Source organism: Alternaria triticimaculans (assembly GCF_023758025.1).
Source record: "Alternaria triticimaculans strain BMP 0046 chromosome Unknown scaffold_10, whole genome shotgun sequence".
Lineage (NCBI taxonomy): Eukaryota > Fungi > Ascomycota > Dothideomycetes > Pleosporales > Pleosporaceae > Alternaria > Alternaria triticimaculans.
The window spans coordinates 464,111-483,100 of NW_026055967.1; the positions used below are offsets into that span (position 1 = coordinate 464,111).

Consider the following 18,990-nt stretch of genomic DNA (forward strand, 5'->3'; position numbering starts at 1 on the left):
TGCTGTCCCATGATTTGCAGTGAGCGAAATGCCAACTACTGGCAACTTCGATGTGGGCTTTTCCCGGAGCTCAACTGCGATGGCCTGAGCGTAGGAGATGGCAAGCCGGATTGCTACTACACCAACGATGATAGACAAGATTTTGAACATTTTGCTTGACTATTTAAAGACATAATACTCAGGTGGGTGAATAAGTAAGTGCATCGTGTTCGCAGGCTGGAGATGGTGAGAAGTCGCGACGTCAAGCGGCACAGTAATGGCTGCTGCCTACATCCAGACGCGGGGTACGTCTGTTCTACTTCACACCCTGCTGACTTTACCCTCAGCCTCCTATCTCTCTCCGAACCCGACATTATGGTATGTTTTCGTGGAATCTCATCATAACATCGATTTTGCTGCCATTATGTGACTACGTCATCCTCATCCCACCCCTCATCCGCCAATAAAGTGTCGCCCTTACCGATCTCTTGGACGATATGATCCACCACGATTATCTCCCCATCCACCACGCTGCGTTCCACTCCTTTGATCTGTCTGCCTTGGCGACTCATACTCCCTCCTTCCATACACTGAGCGAGGCGCATATGCGGAAGAAGGTGATGGTGTACCCCAGGCCCGGTCCGAGTACACGGGCTCAGGCGTCCCATGAGGCTGTCTACCGAATGTTTGTGTCGACGGTACAGTCGGTGCGCAGTGACCGAGTGGCCCTCCATTCGATGACGGCACAGCAGGCGCTCTCCTCGGTGCAGGAGCAAGAGTACGCAGTGCTTCAGCCGTGAGGCTCGTTCGGGGAATTCGATGATGTTCCTCTGCGCTACCCTCTGCTTGAACAATCGGTTCGGGCTTCTCCACCTTCGCTTGTAGTTGTTGCGCTTCCACATTCCGCACCTCTTCCTCTGGTCCCGCCGTCTCAGCTACTCTCGCAGCCCACTTAGCTTCCAACATCTTTTTCCCCTCAGCGGTCACGCGCTCAGTCATCCTGGTCTCGGCTTTCTCGATACCCAGTTTGAGAGCCTCGCCCATGGCCCTGTGTAGAGCGAGGAAAGGGACCGTGAGGACGTGGCGGAGCTGGAGTTGGTAGTCAAGCTTGACTTCGTGGTTGTCTAGGTTCATGTGCAGTTGCGATCTCTTCTGCGCGGTATTCTCTGCTTCTGTCGACATAGGTCTGGCTGGCTCGTAATACACCTTCCGCTCCTCAAACCTCCCCTTCTCTTTCCACTCCTTGAGCGCGTTGCAATCCAGATTCTGCGGCCCATACCGCTTGAGCGGGATGCGAAGCGCGCGGATCAAAGCTTGTGTATGCAGGACGTTTAACTCCAGCTTTGGCGTAAAAGAGTCCCGGACATGGAGATACCAGCTCAGACACTCCGTGAGGCCGCGAGCATCAAGACCCGACGGTAGATGGTTCAGGCCAGCGAGGAGATCACCGAAAGTCGGCAAAACATAGCCACTACGTCTGTCCGCGATGTATCTGCCTGGCTCCAGGCGGTCGGTATGTAAGTTTGCATCGTGCTTTCCGTTGATAGTGTCAGTCTTGAAACCCTCAATGATCTTCTTGACTGAGTCGCGTTGGAACTGGTTCATGACTGCGGCTGTGATGTCCGTTGTTGGGGGCCCACGGAAGAATGCCTGTGTATTGTCAGCTACAGATCATCTCATGGTACTAGAAGAACGAAGACGTACCTGCATACCAACGATATCCGCACCGCGATAGTCGTTGTTCGCTAGTCGGACCATCATGCTTTTCCACCGGACGTGATGGGGGTAGTAGGCCATGACTTCTTTGGCGGATAGAGGTACCCCTGGGGGGAGTAGAGCGTCTACGGGGACTGCGTCGTTGTACCATGTATAATGCACTCCAAGATCCTTGCCTACGAATCCGGGTTTCTGTAGAACCCCGCGGACTGCCCGCATATTGAAGTCTTTTGTTTCGTCTACCCATGGACGCTGGAAGGGAGGATATGTGTGTACAGATTCGCCCGAATGCGACATGTGTGGTGTGTAGAGCGAGGCCGCGGTGCGAGCTGTGGCAGGGGTATGAGGATCGAAAGGTATGCTGGAGTTCGCAGGTGTGTCTGGTATCTGTTGGAGATGCATAGGGCCTGGTGTTGAGACAGCCGGAAGCGCATCCTCTATGATGAGCCTGCCTGAGAAGCGCAACCTGACGGTTAAGCTATAGGTCTGGTAGTCTGGCTCTTCGCCCTCTACATCGTCATGGCTGATCCGCTGGCGCCTTGCTACTGACATCCATACGTTCTTCTTCGCAGTCTTTGACTTTGACTTCCTCTTGAATGCTCGGATCTTTACGGTGGCTTTCGGGATATCCGAGAGGGCTCTCTTCTTTGCGCTTTTTGGAGTTGCCGACACCGGGGCGCTTACATCGACCGCTTTGATGTCGCCATAGCTCTGCCCACTGCCACTCCGACTCCTACTCTTGCCCGGGTCTGCGACCTGATAGTCGTAGTCCATGTCATCCCATGCTGACCGATCGTTGGGCGCGGTTTCGTTATCATCGTGTTGGAAAACGCCGGTCGCATAACGCCAGTCGCGGCTTTTGGGGACCCAGGTAGAATGCTTTTGCGGACGGGATTGGCGCGCGAGGATATCTTCTTCTTTCATGGTCGTGATAGTGAAGTAGGTCGCGAACTTTTCCTTTGCTGTCGGGCTATGGTGACGCTAGGTCAACGTTCGTGGGACGAGGAAGAGTTGGGTGAGTTGAGAGAAAAGTTTCTGGAGATCGCGTCGTGAATAGCACATGACGCACTGGTAACCACGGACCCATATTCGCGTATCAGGCAGTTTAGTAAGTGAAGGTGGAAAAGACACGTGAATGTCGCCCCATGGCCGCCTTCACACCCTTGGACATATACTGCCCATCGCCATACAGTGAAAGGAAGACATAGCGATGCGTAGTCAGTCTCTGGCATCTGTCAGAACCGAGAATTCAATACGCATGTCCGAGGACGACAATACGTACTATTGATAGCGCTCCGTAGAGCGACCACTGACCCTACCTCGAACTTTCACAAAACCTTTGCTAAGACTTGAGAGAATGAAAAGATGTATCTTTCTGCTTCTTAAAGTTCTTGAACGAGAAAGAAACACGTGGACATAGGAAACCGCGAGATGTGAATAGATGACCGAACAGACCAAGAACAAGAGATGGCCACGCAGACTTGAAAAGCCAGTCATCGACGAATATTGTCACTGTACAAAACAGGCCAAGCAATCTCGTTGATTGGGCTATCGTCATCGCAGGTCACCGTCATAGCATACTCCTGGGCTCGCACTTCCGGAGTCCTCCAAGGCTTTTCATGTGAGCTTGGCTTGCCGACCTCGGGAGACATCAGTCCGGGCTGTGTGATGGAACTTCATAACACCACTCGCAAAGGTATCAGAGTCCTGTCAAAGGAGAAATGCGAGAGCAGGTATGATTAATGAACATTATGAGCTGATGTTGTCTTCGATGAAGCGGACCCGCGCGAAAGCAAGCGCTTCCGCAACACGGGCCAATCACAGCACCCCTACGTCATTATCCTGCAATATCCGAGGTCCATCATCAGCACCATAACATCGCGTCCAGCAGCGCATTGCTACCGTCAGACTATCAAACCTCTCCACCAAAAGCCATCATGAGCACAAAATCCATCCCAACGCTAACCCTCGATGGCGCGCGCATCGCCCTCGCCGCCGCCGAGCAGCGCTCCAAAGAAATCAACGTACCAATGAACATCGCCATCATGGACAACGCATGCCATCTCCTCGCATTCGCCCGCATGGAAGGCGCAAAACTCACATCCATCAACATCGCCATCGACAAAGCTTTCACAGCTGCAGGTCATCGCGCGCCTACCTCTGTTTACAAAGACAATGTGTATCCTGGTGGGCCGGCGTATGGCATCAACCACAGCAATGGGGGCAGGTTTATGACGATTGCGGGCGGCGTGCCGATTGTGAAGGATGGAGTTGTTGTGGGTGCGGTGGGGTGTAGTACGGGGTTGCCGAGTCAGGATGAGGATGTTGCGAAGAGGGGTGTTGAGGCTGTGCAGAAGAGTTTTGGGGTTAAGGCGAAGCTATGAGTTAGTTCAAGAGCAAGGAAGAAGAGGGGATACGCTTCTGATGTCAAACAAAATCGCATTGTATTCCGGCTTGCTACAACTTCCACGTCCCACCAATCCATACATGTACGATCAAAGATACTTCTCTATCAGCAATAACACAAACGCCTTTGATTCGTCACACCAACGCTGTTTACCTCCACTTCTCTAGGTCGGTTTCTGACACTGCGAATAGTACTCGTCGACCTTGAAGCAGACCAGGCCCTGGTTGCAGGTTGTTGAACCTTGCCACGTCTGGCCACCGCACTGATCATAGAGCTGTACTGGGCCCGTAGCCACTGGTGGTGCAGGTCTGGTCGTGGTCGTGCGCCGGGTGCGAGTGAACGGCGGTGCTGGTTGAGCAGGTGGAGTGGATGTAGGTCTAGCAGTTGTCTGAGTTCGCGTGCTGGTGGATCTCTGGGATGACACCGGTGGCTGACACTGCGAGTAATCTACAATACGTCAGTATGTGATTCGTTGTGGCATGCATGCCATGATCGAAGCAGCGCGACTCACATTCATCGACTCTCACGCACACCGAGTCCTTGCATGTCCTGGGACCAGTCCAACCATTCCCGCCGCATTGATCATACGGTAGACCGATAGTGGGTGCAGCACTAGCAGATGTTGTAGTGGTTGGGGTTGTTCTTGTGTTAGCTGGGTCTGCGAGGCAATAGTACGAATTCTCATCCACATAGGTACAAACGGTGCCTCCTACGCATCGGGTGGGACCTTTGTAAGACTTGCCACCACATTGGCCTCCTGGCTGTACAGTACCAGAAGATATCGGGGCAGAAGTCGTAGGCGTAGGTGATGGCGTATTCTGCCCCGGGATCGGGTCGTCGTTGCGGCGGCAGCCAGACACGCCGGACAAAGCTTCAGGGCACTTCACCTTCTCCCAGTTGACCGAAGGATTGTCAGCTCCTCGAAACCAGTCGAATCGCCAGTAACAGCCAGCTTGCAGCGCAGAAGGGAGGGCGTCGCAGTCGTCGCGATGCGCTACGCCACCATAGTCTTGGCCCCAGACGTCGGCGCCGCCATATTGCTTCGTGCATCCCTGGGTGGAACCTTCGCCACCACCAGGGATGGCAATGTTGAATTGATCTTCCCCTAGATCAGATCCAGTGTTCGTGACCTGAACGATCATCTTCTTTCCGTTGACTGGGCCGGAAGTAAACGTCAGACTAGAGTTTGTCAGTCACTGCTCGGGCATCGAACTGGATGAACACACGAGTAGCAAGAGCAACACCACGCAGATTCATTCGAAGCAGCGAGATTGACTGCGGCGAAGCCATAAGCCAAATCGTTACTCGCAGCCCATGGGCTGAGATCAGAGCAGGCATATGAGCCACCGCCGCTTTCGCAGCCGTCGCGCCTGTTGTAGTTGTCGAGGAGATTATCGCTTGCGTCGCACGTCAGAACTGGCTTATCGACAAGAGCTTTGCCGGGCCAAGAGCAGGAGTTCTTGCAGCATGACCATTGACGAGTGGTTGACCCGGTGCCTTGGACGGCACTTCCAGCGCCGTAGGCAAGGGCGAAGAAGGTCGACGTGACAGCGGAGAGAAGGAAGATCCGCATCTTGGAGTTTGGGTACGAAACTGTGAAGGTGCAAGACTGACAGAGACTATGAGACTGAGCTTATGAGTGATGAAGTGTGAAGCTTATATATACGCGGAGTCGACTATGCCTTCCGGTCTGACTTTCTTTACAAGTCCGTACGCCATGGCATCTACCACGTCCCTGCTTCCGGCATCTGCACGATCTGGCAGAAAAACTTAACAGATCTCTGATATTCCTAGGTACTTGATTGCCCACACGGGAAGCATGTTGGTGCTCATCTACCGACGATGTTCTTCCGCTGTCTGTTGAGAAGCGCTGGAGCGCTACTATTCATGGAAGCTGCCAGTGTAGTTTGCTAAAACAGACGGCTATATGATCTGGTGACTGTCGGCAGATACATACACGCCACTTCACGACCTTCGAGCCATTCTGTTCGTTGTGGGTTGTTTTTGTGCATGCTCGAGATAGACCTGTGGTGTAGTCGCTCCTCGTCCCCTTGTCGCCCGCCCGGAAGAACGCTGTTGATGATCATCCTAACCCCATCCGTGCGGACACGATTGATTACTCTCGTTTCTGGACCGCGAGAGCACGGGCTATCTTCCGTACAGGGCAGCTCTTCTTCCGACACCCATAGAGCCGGTAAGCCACGAGCCAGACTTCGACTTCGATCTTGATTGAGCGCTGTCTGCCATTGGCCCCAAGTGTGGTACCAGATTGAATACCGAGAGATCTGTTGAGGCTTCTGTTTCTTGGACTGTAGCGGAAGGCATCGCGAATGTTGCCTTCTTCAGAGGTCTGCGGCGTTTGAGATACGGCACAGATGTGGGTACATAGTGCCGCGAGAGTAGATCACTATGGCGCACTCGTCCAGGGGCCTGGGGCAAAATCCAAGTTTACTATACTGCCATGGGTCCAGCGAACCATGTCTGCGAGAAAAAGCACCTTCCTAAGCACGGGCACGAACAGCGAGATCTCCTTGCGCGTCGATCTGCCTACGACCGATCGACTGGTAGTCCGTCCCCGGTGTCCTGGTAAAATTTGAGCTCGCTTTCACGTGCGACTGCAGGCGGCTCTATATAACCGGCGATTCATCTATCTGGTCAGATGACCAAAAACACATACACGTCAGTCACCGAGCGAGGGCAACTTTCACGATTCGGCCCGTGAGGAAGTCGCAGAATTTCGGAATGTTCGAGAGAAACAGAAGCATCGTGACTTGGGCCAAGGTTGGCTCACGAGGTGTCGACAGGCATGTGTCTTGTAAGGACAGGCGTCCAAGGCCCCTAAGCGGGGGTAACGCCGTTGTGCTGCCGGCGCTAGGGTCGTAGCGGACCGCAAGAAGGCCCAACCTTAGTGTCACTCCTAACATGCACAATGCGCTTCCTATACCTTCAAGAATTCAGATAAGAAATCCTACACGATTAACCGGTGAAGCCATGGATTTGGCATCAATCAATCGGCTGATGCTCGCACATCACTGATCCTTTCGGCGCTACCCGCGCTTCCAATTCTCCGACTTCAGGCATTCGTGGCAGGTTGTGGGGAACGTCGATCGCCTACGACACATGCACATTAGCCCACGTCCTGAAAGAATTTATCGCCTTACGTCTCAGGTATCAATAGCCAATCACGTCCGCTCGCATCATCGTCCATTGGTTAAGCGACGGCGTATATACCGCTTTATCTACCTCCGAAACAGGGTGGACTGGTCGAGCAAAATGCGGTCGGACCGTCTCGTAGGGACTATCATACACAGCTGTGATTCAGGGTCTGTCATAATATGGCAACAGCCGCGTCACGTTGCAGACTAGCTGTCCCTCCATCTTTTCCCGGTTGCAAACGTTGACTGACAGCTCGGCACAAACACCTGCATTTAACACTTTGGACCCCTGGAACCAGACGAATTTTGGCTACTCAACTTGCGACAAATCTCGCTGCGAAATCGAAACAAGATGGCTGGCATAGCTTGCGTATGGGCGAATATCCCAGAGGGACGCGAAGAGTGGTACGAGAACGTACACCTACCTTCACTGAATCCACACAACGCAAAGCATGCTTTACATTGCGAAGTAACAGCGAGTGGTATGGAGAATGAGCCAGTGGGAAGGTTGGACGCGCCATGGCCTTACATGACCGTATGGGAAATAAAGAGTGTCGACCAAGCCAACAAAGACATGTACGACGCACAATACCATCCACCAAATGCCGATTTGCAGGCTTCGCTCAAAGACCTACTTCTTGATCTTCGGTCCTATCGGGAAATCAAGAGTTGGAAACAAGACGACTGGTCCGGTGACGGTGGTGGTAAGATCACGGGTGCGGATAAAGCCGGCGATGACGGACTAATGTCGATAGACATCGAATACGTCGCAAGCGTGGCGGCAATGGAATGGAGCGTACCAGCCGACAAGGAAGAGGAAGTCATGAAATACTACAGAGAAGTCGTCGGCCCCACAATATCTAGTTCACCAGACGTACTGCGGTTTCGCCTCTTCGAGGTTGACAACGCAACAACGATGCAGGGCGGAAAGTTCGAGACCAAAGACAAGAAAGAGCTACACAGATACTTTACTCTCGTCGAGCTAGAGTCTGAGCAGTGGCCATGGGACGTGGTCGTCGATCTCGCGGAGGACAAGGAATGGAAGGACTATTTCGAGAGTCAGCAAGTAGTGGTACGTTGACGATCAAGCCCCGTGGAACTTTGAGTTACTGACACAATTCAGAAATGGCAACTTAGTCACTACTTGATGAAAAGGGCGTATGGCGTACCGGAAAGCAAGGCCTCTGCATCGAGCTAAAGGCTGGAAACGCTAGATCGGCCAACGCATTGGTTAAGGGATAGTATCTTCGACCCGAGCGAAGCTTCTTCTCACGCAATACATCAATTGAACCATGAAATCACAGCATCGACAAACCGAGACGGTGCATTCAACAAGCTAACATATGCGCACGCGCATCTGCGTTTGACACCAGAGACGCACTATGTACAGCCTATCCGCATCGCTCGCCTGTTGATATTCGATTTCGCCCAGCCTCTGCACCAAATGTATTGGATCCTCCTTCTTTACCGAACCGATGTTGCGGATCGATTTGTAAACCCCCACCGACGAGTAACCAACAAGCCCGCATGCGCCTACATTCAGTCAGCCAACCAGTCGTCATCTATAACAAAGCGTCACTTACCAGCAGCAGGCTTAAAGGCCGCATTCATAACGCCAGTCGCACATCCAGCAGCAAAACCGAGGACACCATTCTTCTCCGCACCATCGATGGGTTTGATTATAAGATCCCTTATGCCATCACTCAGTCCGTACCCAAAGCTCTTGAAGCTGACCAGCAGCCCACTCCTCAACCCAGTCACATTCTCATACTGCCGCACCTCCTCGCCATACGCTTTAGGAAGGTTATGGAAACCTCGAGTAATACCATGCATGACAATCGCCGGACTCTTCAGACTGGTGGTGACGATGCGTCCGAATCCTTTTGCGGTACCGAGGGCTACTTGGCGTGCCACATGAGGCGAGTCTTTGGTATCGAGAGGAGGTGATGGGTTAGCAGTCCCGTCGCGCTTCTCTTTGCGTCTTATCTCGCGCTGCAGCAGCATTGGTGTTGTTTGTTTGCCCAGTTCCACCGGACCTGCTATGAGACCCAGCATGATTCCGCTTACCACGTCGTAGGTAGTGAGAAATGCGGCGGACACCGGGTCGGTGGGATCGTGTTTCATGTCTGAGTATTGAGATATGCTGTATTGGGTGTCAGTGGTAATCGACGTTTGCTGCATGGCGAGTCTACCTACAGATGCAAGTCTTTGGGTTGGAGGAGACCCTCTTTAGTGAGCACCGCAGCCGCAAGCGGTGACAGGGCCATGCTCTTCCGCTTTACAAGCCACACTGCTTGTCTGTCGTGAAGGATGCTACATGCTCGTATGCTAGCAAGGCTCGCCGTTGCATCGGCTTCTGTGAAGTCATGTGTCAAGGCTGGAGGGTTCGATGAACGTGTATGCCGTGGGTCTTGTTGGTCGCTAACATCTTGTTGTATGTCATGCTCGTGCTCTTCTTGAAGACTCCGCGGTTCTGGGCTTGCAAGTGGATCGTATGCCGGCGACTGGTCTTGACTGCGTGGCTTTTCGTTTTGCGTCGACTCCGCATCTACCGAGATTTCTCCGCCCGCGACCTGTCGAGTGTATTCTGGGAGGTCCATGGTGTAGAGGTCGGCATTCTCGGCGGTGGGTTCAACATGCACCAGCGAGGATGTGTCAGTGTCTGCTCCAGGATAGTCAATAATCTCGCATGAGTATCCAGTGCTCGGAGTACTTACTGGCAACACTCCGATCGTCTTCGACTAAGGTCGTGGTCATGGCAGTCATCTTTTAGAGCGCAGGTCTGCAATGGTCGAATCGTAGATTGCGCAGCACGAATTGCACGCAGTATAACTTATGGGTCAACTTTGCCTTATTCAAGAGGAACTTCTCTATAAGGCCCTACTCCGTAGCCACGCGTGCGGAGATCTTGGCTTTCCGAAACGGGAAACGCTAAGCCCGAAGTGGTAACCCTTGAGAAGGGCGCAGCAGGCGGCCTGACACAACGCCAAATCAGCCTCGAAGGCCTTGCCGTCAAGGATCAGGATGTAATCATATATCCTAGACTAGGGAGGTGCTTCCACCGGACTTGTGGCGTACCTAACGCGGGGCTCGCAAACTCTACTAAATTGAGTAATTGTAGTAAGCTGCACAATCGTTGCCCCCACGGAGTTGTACATCCCTTCCATGGGGTATTTCACATCGCTCCCAATCACCACCGTGATATATTCAGCTTGAGAACACGTTAGGTCTCGAGATGATTGCGGATGAAGTTTAACGGGCATTGTAAAATAAAAGACCTTAGTACCCTTGCTACTAACCAAACGAGAAGGACTGCCAGAAGACTGCCAACAATACCATAAATATATAAGCCTAGATAATTCCTAGTAATGGAGCAGCTAAGCGGGAGCGTCGTTGGTCGCAGTCCATCTTCTACCCCAGACACTCTTCACGGCATGCCAAGCAGCGACAAAAGCGTCTTTGACCAGAGTCCTCATTCTTCCCCAAAGGATTTTGGCAATATATCCGAGAGCGAGAAACGGGAGATGGAAGAGTAGCGGTGACCATTCATCCTCCCCTTCATCATTCGGCTGACTGTTCGCTCCATCATTGACAGCTGGTTGTTCCATAGCAGTGACTGGAGAAGGCGATTGATCGGCGTTTGCAGCGTCCCCACTACTATGTACACTCTGATTGGCACTGGATGTTCCATAGTCTCTTATATCACGGGCCGAACTGGCGATAAGTGGTGTTTCTGTATTAGCAGGAACTTCTACTGTGCGGGTAGGCGGTGTTGGTGGGTGGGCAGATGATGTCTCCCTACGAGTAGGCAAGTTGGTGCCAGGAGGTGTTGTTGTCGAGTCATCAGTCGGACCCGGTGGTTGGGATAGTTGCTCGTCTGCGACATTGGAAGTCGTTGGATGATCTTCTATAGATGGTTCCTCATTCGGCGAGGGGTTTCGCAGTGTTATTGGAGGGTGAGAGGCAGTCGGTGTCTCCGAACCTCGACGCGTCGATGGTGCGGAATCCACCACAAAAGGGTCATCATTGACTTCCGGGTTTGCGAGCATAGGAGCCGCAGCAGAATCATCATCCCGGCTCTTTCCTCTCTCGCGAGATAGTCTCTCCACCAATTGCGTGGTATTATTCCATATCTGAAGGTAGGTTTTCCACTGAACACTCAAAAGGAATGTGGCCGGCAACACGCAGCACAACAGGAAGAATTTCCATACTAGTACGTTGACGTGTCCAGAGGTACGGAATTTGAATAGACCGCACATTCTTTTAGCAAACTCATCCTCGACGGTATTTTTGTAAGTACTTTTGTCATGGTCTTCCCCGCTCGCTAGGCTCCAAGCATCGAATTGCGCTCGTGCTAGAGATGCCCTGAACATATGTTCCGCTTCGACTTCCCAGTGATCGTTGTCCAGAGCTTGCGATCTTGCGTCACCAACACGTTGCTGGGCTAGGAGACTGCTACCCAATCGCAATTTGATGGTGTCGTAAGTGTTGGACTTCCTGAGCGCGTTGGCCATGAATCCATACGCTGGGTCCCTAGCGATATGTGCAACCTTTTTTGGTATCGTGTCGTATGCATGCCAGCAAATCTTACCAGTTGGGTCGCAAAACTGAGTCTCATCTATGCACGTAAACGCGCGTGATTTTGGACTGTCATTTATGTAGTAGTCCACAGTATCGTCCGGAAATCGGTATTTGGCCGTAGCTGGGAAAATGGGATCGACACTATTGTTGGCATACACAATGTGTAGAGCTGTGACGAATATGATTGTGAGCGTCTTGTTCCTTGTCTCTGTATTCAGTCCGGGGGCTGACTTCAATTCGTCAATAGGCTGCCAATAGTCACATCTAGGCTCAGCTCGTGATGTGGCCCATGTGCTGTGAGAGCACCGAAGTGATTAGAAAGTGTTCTGGCTGTAACATTGAGAGACTTACTTCAAACGATACACTGGCGCTAGCCAGTCAAAAGGATGGCCAACTAGACGCATTGTCCAGTTTCTTATCTTCTTGGGATTGCTCGGACAATCGTTACGGACATCATTGAACCCTCCATAGAAATACACAAATCCGTGATCGGTAGGGCTATTGGTGAAGTGCTTTACATAAGGAGATTCAGCACTCAGCGGGACGCATGTTGACGTTCGTCGGAACTTGTATGTTGGGTTGGAGTTGATACCCAGCAAGCTCGAGTCCAGATTTTTGGTGTCGAACGTGACTGCTGGCAATTTGTGTATCCCGCCAGTGTGACAGACAGCACTTTTGCTAAATGGGCACGGTGCTCTTGCCCTGTAGAACTCCAGATCAGGAGTGTAAAAGAAGTCGCACTTCATAGCCTTGCCCCTCTTCACTTTGCTCCTCTTGTCTTCTTCCTCCTTTTCTTTTCCCTCTTTCTCTTTTCCATTCTGCTCTTCTGTTCCGTTCACTTTGCCCCATCTATAGCACTCTTGAGCGTAAGTCGCTGCTCTGATTTCCCTTGACGCCATCAAGCTATCCGCCATAGCAGCGTTATCTTCGCCCCACTTCATGTTGTCATATTCCCAGAGACCACAATCGTCGTTTTTGTCGTTTTTAAGCAGACCCACCGGGCCCGTCGCTACCTTGTCTGCCAGGATAGAGCTTACAATGAGTTGAGAGAGGAAGACAAAGCACAAAGTGCCAAGAACAAAGAAATAGAAGAATTGGTGTCGGAGCTCTAGTCTTGACTCCTGTTGGCGAAAGATTTGATATATACTACGCGCCATCTGCCGTCCTGTCTTTGCATCTTTCGGTAGTACTGTAGCGTTCGGACGCTGTGTCTCTTCATCTTGGGCTGCAGCATGGTTGTTCCGTCTGGACAGGATCTTCATGAGGCCTGCGCAGCTACTGATTGCTATCCGAATGATGTAAGGTGTGCTGAGCGTAAGACAGAAGGCAACAGGAACTTTCAGCCATTGGGCTACGTAGTCTGTTTCCAACCATTGGAGCCCTGTGCAACATGTTAGGACTAGATTCAAAGCGAGGCTTCACTGGTGACATACTGTGATCATTATTCTCATCTATCCAGCGTCCGACTCGGGGCTCCGTGAGAAGCGACATCGATTCAGTACATCAAATTCAATACCCGGCTATGCTTTCTGTGTGTTACGTGTGCGACTTGATGCTGGTTGGTGTTCTATGCGACGTAAGCAAGTTACTAGCTGTAATATTCATACGAGCTTCCGAAGCTGAGATTGTCGAAGAAACACAATAAGAACCCTAGAGAGAACCGAATCACACATACCACTCAAGCCAGATAAGCGTCTTCAAGACTACCGACAGTGTAGCAGGCTGAAAGATCGCAAAACATGCGCAAACCAGCCCAGGAGATGTCACCTTGCTGCAGATACGAACGCAGTAGCAAAAGGTATGGCGCAGAGGCTCGCATCAAAGATATTGTCGGGTTCTTATAATGTCTGCAGAGTACAACGTTAAGGAGTTGAAGGCGCCAGGCTGATGTTGTTCGACCCTGGGGGCATAGGCGCCACGCATCTTCACCGGATTTGTGCAAGGGCCTGGCTCCAATCGACGTGCGCCTCCGCGTGATACAAGGGGCGACCACTCATATTCGGCTATGCAGAGTGATACGCCTATCACAACATGAAACCTTTGTATCTCTGTAGAATACTGCTGCATCGTGTCAACCTTAGCAGCTTCTTGACCCAATTGCCGCTGCTCGTAGTGCAGGTTTACCGATAAAGTCGAGTCCTCCATATTCCTGGCCCGAAAGCCTGTGACGTGGCCAGGCTGGTGGCTGATATTGGTTAACCAATTAGCGAGCTGAGGTTACATGCTGAAGGACCTGCAAGCGACAGGGGAGCCTCAGGCATTCGGTCGCAAAGCGTAGGTCAGGCAGGGCTCGCCCCGCCAAACTTCTGCGTCAATTCGAAAGCTGTCTGTTATGGAGCCTAACATGGATTGGCATTACGACCCACCGCGACAAAAGTATTGGCGATTCGACGAGCAGAAACACCAGTACATATTTTCTGATGGCCAAGTCATACCGCAGCCGGGGTCAGTCGCCATGCCATCCGTGCTATCATAACGCTGATATGCTTGTAGTTATCCCAAACCACCAGTTCCCATACCTTCCCACCGATCTGCGTACATAGATCACGCCTCACCCTACATATCATCAGCGCCTTGGGAAACAAGATCCCGGACCGCTCAATATGTACCTTCGCCTGATCCTTCTTCTCCAGACTACGGGCCCAGAGTGATGCCAGATCCACCGCGTCACCAGCCGACTCCAACGCGCCCCCCTCCAGACTACAGGCCAACTCCAACATGGCCACCTTCAGGATATGAGCCAACTTACGTGCATTACCCTCAAAATCATAGGCCTCCGCTTCCACCCCCAACTCCACCTAATATGGGATATCCGCCTGCGCCTCTGCCTCCGCCTAGCCCTAAGCATTTTTATGGATATATTGCGAGTGGTCCACATAACAGACCAGACAGTCGCTTGTAAGATCATATTCTTCGGAATGGCGTTACTTGATGGTCGCTGACGTGTTGTCCAGTTTCGCGACACACGCGCATGTCAATGGTGGACGAGAAGACGGCCAAACCGACTGGAACCGCATCGGGAGGAACCACGACCTGAATAACAATCCTCCGGGAAACGGTGGTCCCCCGCCGGGAGGTGATCATTTCGATGACGACGACGAAACGCAGGCTCGCCTCAACGCCGCTCGCAACGCCGCTCGCAATGCCGCTCGCAACGCCGCCCGCAACGCCGCCCGCAACGCCGCTCGCCTTAACACTTACCTCAACACTTTCGATGACGACGACGAAACGCAGGCTCGCCTCAACGCCGCTCGCAACGCCGCTCGCCTTAACACTTACCTCAACACATTCGGAACTTGAGCGAGGGAGTCTGGATGTCGTGCGGCTCAAAGGCAGCGGATGAGTGTACATGTAAATGATACCCCAGTTGGTCTCCTTCTCTTTCTTGGGCCATTATTGTAATGAGCTTGTCGCGTTGTGAACGTGTAGATGGGTGGGAGCAGGCAGCACGGTCGGAGGCACGACTTTGGATTTCGGAGGCCTCGCACTAGGCTAGTCTGGCATCCGCCCACAAAACGCGCCCGCGACACACATCCCGGCAGCGCAATAGCACATCACATCACCACGAAGCAGAGACAGCATAGTTGGAGACAAACCATGACTATTACTAGTTCAATTCCATCTCTGAATTTTATACCCCATCTATCATTCAAGAAAGAGGATACCTAACGCACCTGATCCGCGCGTAACATCTCCCTTCCCAAAAGTCGCACCATCCCTTTCGCCATTTCCCACACAGTAGTTTCCCTAACTCCGGCTGGCCATGCCAGGAAAACGCCCAAATGATACGCATCGAAGAAATGTGGGGGGGACGATGATGTTAAGACGAAAACCCAACCCATGATGATGAAAACCGCATTACTCATTACTCAAGATATCCACCGGAAGCTACGTATCTCATCGGGACTAACCGGCTAGGCCAAGTAGCCGAGCTCGTCTGCCTCCAGACGCTCCAGGTATTCCTTCTCGAGCAGGATGTCTATGCACTTCTTGATGTCGGGGACGCGGGGCATGAATCGGGTCTTGATCTGCTGGATGGTCTCTGAGACGAGCTGCTGGTGCTTCATCTTCTTGCGGGACTTCATGATACGCACGATAGCCGACTGTTAATATGTTAGCATGCTGTACTGTGGGGAAGATAGAAGTGGGGAATACATACCTGAATGAGTAGCTTTCGGTCCTCCTCAATCGTCTTGTGCGTATCCTCCGCTTCGGCCTTTTGCTCAGACTTGATACCAATGTTCAAGTTCATCTTCACCTTCTTGGTCTTGAAGCCGGTGTTGAGCTTGTAGGAAGTACCGGACTCAGGCTTTGCGCCCTCGGGTTGGGCTAGCAGAACCTTGGCCTTGATGAAGACACCCAAACTGGGATCAAGAGTCTCCTTGTTCAGCTTGGTGGACTCAGCAATGTCGTCGTAGGTGACGGTGTCACTGTCGTTGAACAGCAACATGATGGCCATCTGGTAGGTCGAGACCTGGAAGGTTGGTGAAGTCTTCAGGTTCGCAACCTTGCAGTAGTTGGCCTTGACCTCACCCTTGCACAGCTGCCATAACCAGGTAAGCTTACGACCTTGGTGCTTGTGGTTGTAGAAGCGAGAGAAGCGGTCGTAGGTCTGGACGATAAGTTGCGGTGGGGTAAACGGTGTGGTGGGTGGGTTCAGAGGCCAGAAACCGGTACCGAGAATGTGGTATGAGGCATCGACGTTGGTCTTCATGTCTGACTCGTCCAAGTTGTTTGACTGCCACTCCTTGAACGCGGTGTTGAGATCCTTGGAAATCTGCATATCCTGGAACATGCGTTGTAGCTTGTTGGTGTATTCGAAACCACAGGCCTCTTTCAGCTTCGAGATCATGCTGGTCTCGGCGTCGTCTGATGCAGAAGTAGTCTGGACTAGACGCTTGGCCAACATACGCGAGTAGAACTTCTGGAACACGTCCTTGTCTTCGATGTACTTGAAGACAGTCATGATCTGTGTCAGGAGCTTCTCCATGTCGTCCTCTTCGCTCATCTTGGCGTTGGAGCGCTTCAGCAGAGTATCGGTGTACTTTGCGAGGAGCTCAGGCGACTTGTTGGAGCCAGATTTGCAGATCTTGTTTCTGTTGACGAACTCGCGGCAGGCGTTATCTAACGAGCGAACGAACTCTGACTCTCCGTTGAATGCCTTGTTGACGAGCGCCTGGTACTGGGTGTGGACCTCAAGAAGGGCCTCGACGTACACCTTTGGCTCCAGGCTGTCTCCATCTTGCGCGATCTTGTCAACTGCAGCCAGACCCGCCTTGCGGACGTGGTTCTCGAAGCGAAGACGCAGAGGATCAAGACCCTCAGGAATGCGGGCAAGCAGCTTGTACATGCGGCCTAGGTCCTCCTCCTTGTCGTGGTCGAGAAGGATCTGGAATTCCTCGCGAAGTGCTTGCGAGTGGCTTGTGATGAGCGACTGTTCGCATGTCCGCATCAAAGGAGACATGATCTCGTTGAGTAGGTAGAGTGGGACGCGCTCCTTCTCTTCTTCCAGACGGATCTCTGCCTTCTTCATGTATTCAACCACGCTGTTTTCTGCGAGAAACTGCTTGGACTCGTTGTCGTAGTATTGCGCGGTGGCCTCTAGGAAGGGCTTCTCGAAGTATTCCTTGTAGACATCCAGGGTGGACTTGGAGCTGTCGGCCTCGTCCAGACCCAGCGATACGAAAGAGTCGACGACCGACTTGATCTGCGACTGCTCAATAGTTTCGCCATTTCGCTGCTTCTCCACCAGCTTCAGGACTGAGCGCATGACGCTCTCCTGGCTGCCCGTGAACATGTCCTCCTTCCAGCGCACCAGGTGCAGTGTGTAGATGTCGTAGATGTGTTTCTTTCCCTCGTCCATCTCACGCTTGACCCAATGACGGTTCAAGTACCGGAAGAGATGGTTGTTGTACTGGCCAGCTGTCGTGTAGCGGTTCCACTCCTTGATGTAGAAGTGGAGGAGCGCCTCGTCGACATGTTGCCGCGAAGCCGCCTGCACTTCGGAGAGATGCGCCTTCAGGTATTCGATCAGGTGCTGGTAGAGGTCCTCTCCGAGGAGATGGGCACCTCCGCGGTTGTTGGCGGCGTGGAACGAGGAGCCGGCGACGGCTTTTTGGGCGGTACAGAAGTTGTGGATGGCGGTGTAGAGACCCATGTACGTCTTCATGTCGACACCTTCGCGCAGGTTCGTCATGATCTTGTCGACACCGGCTTCGAGGTACTTCCATCTGTGAGCTGTTAGCATCCGGTCGAGCTCTACGACATCTTCGGGTTGGGGTTGCTCTAGTACAGCTTGTCCTGTCATGGCTGTCTCCGCCTGCGCTCCCATAGCGGCGCAGCTTTCTCAAAAGCCGAACGCGGCGGACACCAGATCGCCATTCGCGACGTCACTGCAACCTATCCAGAACTCCGCAGGTTCCAGCGCTAGACAAAGGAAGACACTTAGAGGAACAGGGAATAACTTACGTGGCGTTGACATCGTCCTTGGCCGGGACGGGTGGCATACTGGAAGACATGGTGGGTTGTGTCGTCGCGTGCTCTTGGGCACTTTTCTGAGGCGACTTCTTGCGCGTGAGGAACTTTATTGTCGGAACCGCCGTGTCACAGACAAGCGGATTGTCAAGCAACACCGGAGAGGGCGCTTGTTTGGTGTCCTTTCACAAGGTGGATGGTGATAAAGGCGGAATCGGTGGAGGGCGCGGTGAAGTGGTGGGGAGTAATGGTAGCGGGCGGGGAGGGCTTAAGATGTACCGAGCGGTCGATTTCCGCGGATTTTGGTATGCGCCGTCAAGTTAGGCGACACGCGGAGGGGAGGGAGAAGAGAAAAGTGAAGGTGCCGGACGAGCAAGGCGGCGACGTTTAGAGTCACGTCGTTGTCGGTTCATACAGTTCAGGCAGCACCGAGCTTGGGTCTTGGCGTTTTACAAGGGTCCCGTTCACGCAGCCTTGCACTAGCCTCCACAGTGCTCAACGCGAAGGCAGCAGAGCCTTTGACAGCGAAGCAAGCCAGCATTATGATTCTGTCGCTCACTATTCCCCATCCACATAGGATCAGCGAATTGTGCTGTCGGGTCATAGTAGTGACGATGAGGTACATCTCATTCATTCTGGAGTACCGCTTATCACCATTTTCTCGTGTAATATTGACTC

At 52.6% G+C, this 18,990-nt stretch overlaps 7 protein-coding genes across 7 annotated transcripts; 3 read left to right on the top strand and 4 right to left on the bottom strand.

The window, feature by feature from the left end:
• Positions 1–456: 456 nt before the first annotated feature.
• On the bottom strand, positions 457–2,619 carry J4E78_007027 (uncharacterized protein; the record flags this gene model as incomplete). Its single annotated transcript, XM_049367637.1, has 2 exons — positions 457–1,629; positions 1,684–2,619. The coding sequence occupies 2 exons, from the start codon at positions 2,617–2,619 to the stop codon at positions 457–459; spliced, it is 2,109 nt and encodes a 702-aa protein (XP_049220607.1).
• Positions 2,620–3,632: 1,013 nt separating this feature from the next.
• Positions 3,633–4,079, top strand: J4E78_007028 (uncharacterized protein; the record flags this gene model as incomplete). The annotated part of the gene is made up of 1 exon (XM_049367638.1): positions 3,633–4,079. One exon carries the CDS (start codon positions 3,633–3,635, stop codon positions 4,077–4,079), a length of 447 nt encoding a protein of 148 aa, XP_049220608.1.
• A 400-nt stretch (positions 4,080–4,479) lies between these two features.
• On the bottom strand, positions 4,480–5,675 carry J4E78_007029 (uncharacterized protein; the record flags this gene model as incomplete). Its single annotated transcript, XM_049367639.1, has 3 exons — positions 4,480–4,549; positions 4,634–5,281; positions 5,329–5,675. The coding sequence occupies 3 exons, from the start codon at positions 5,673–5,675 to the stop codon at positions 4,480–4,482; spliced, it is 1,065 nt and encodes a 354-aa protein (XP_049220609.1).
• Positions 5,676–7,609: 1,934 nt separating this feature from the next.
• J4E78_007030 (uncharacterized protein) lies at positions 7,610–8,499 on the top strand (the record flags this gene model as incomplete). Its single annotated transcript, XM_049367640.1, has 2 exons — positions 7,610–8,329; positions 8,395–8,499. The coding sequence occupies 2 exons, from the start codon at positions 7,610–7,612 to the stop codon at positions 8,497–8,499; spliced, it is 825 nt and encodes a 274-aa protein (XP_049220610.1).
• Positions 8,500–8,832: 333 nt separating this feature from the next.
• J4E78_007031 (uncharacterized protein) lies at positions 8,833–10,023 on the bottom strand (the record flags this gene model as incomplete). Its single annotated transcript, XM_049367641.1, has 3 exons — positions 8,833–9,400; positions 9,454–9,919; positions 9,975–10,023. 3 exons carry the CDS (start codon positions 10,021–10,023, stop codon positions 8,833–8,835), a joined length of 1,083 nt encoding a protein of 360 aa, XP_049220611.1.
• Positions 10,024–14,756: 4,733 nt separating this feature from the next.
• Positions 14,757–15,138, top strand: J4E78_007032 (uncharacterized protein; the record flags this gene model as incomplete). The annotated part of the gene is made up of 2 exons (XM_049367642.1): positions 14,757–14,761; positions 14,793–15,138. The coding sequence occupies 2 exons, from the start codon at positions 14,757–14,759 to the stop codon at positions 15,136–15,138; spliced, it is 351 nt and encodes a 116-aa protein (XP_049220612.1).
• A 614-nt stretch (positions 15,139–15,752) lies between these two features.
• On the bottom strand, positions 15,753–18,356 carry J4E78_007033 (uncharacterized protein; the record flags this gene model as incomplete). The annotated part of the gene is made up of 3 exons (XM_049367643.1): positions 15,753–15,941; positions 15,998–18,068; positions 18,307–18,356. The coding sequence occupies 3 exons, from the start codon at positions 18,354–18,356 to the stop codon at positions 15,753–15,755; spliced, it is 2,310 nt and encodes a 769-aa protein (XP_049220613.1).
• Between the last annotated feature and the right edge of the window lie 634 nt (positions 18,357–18,990).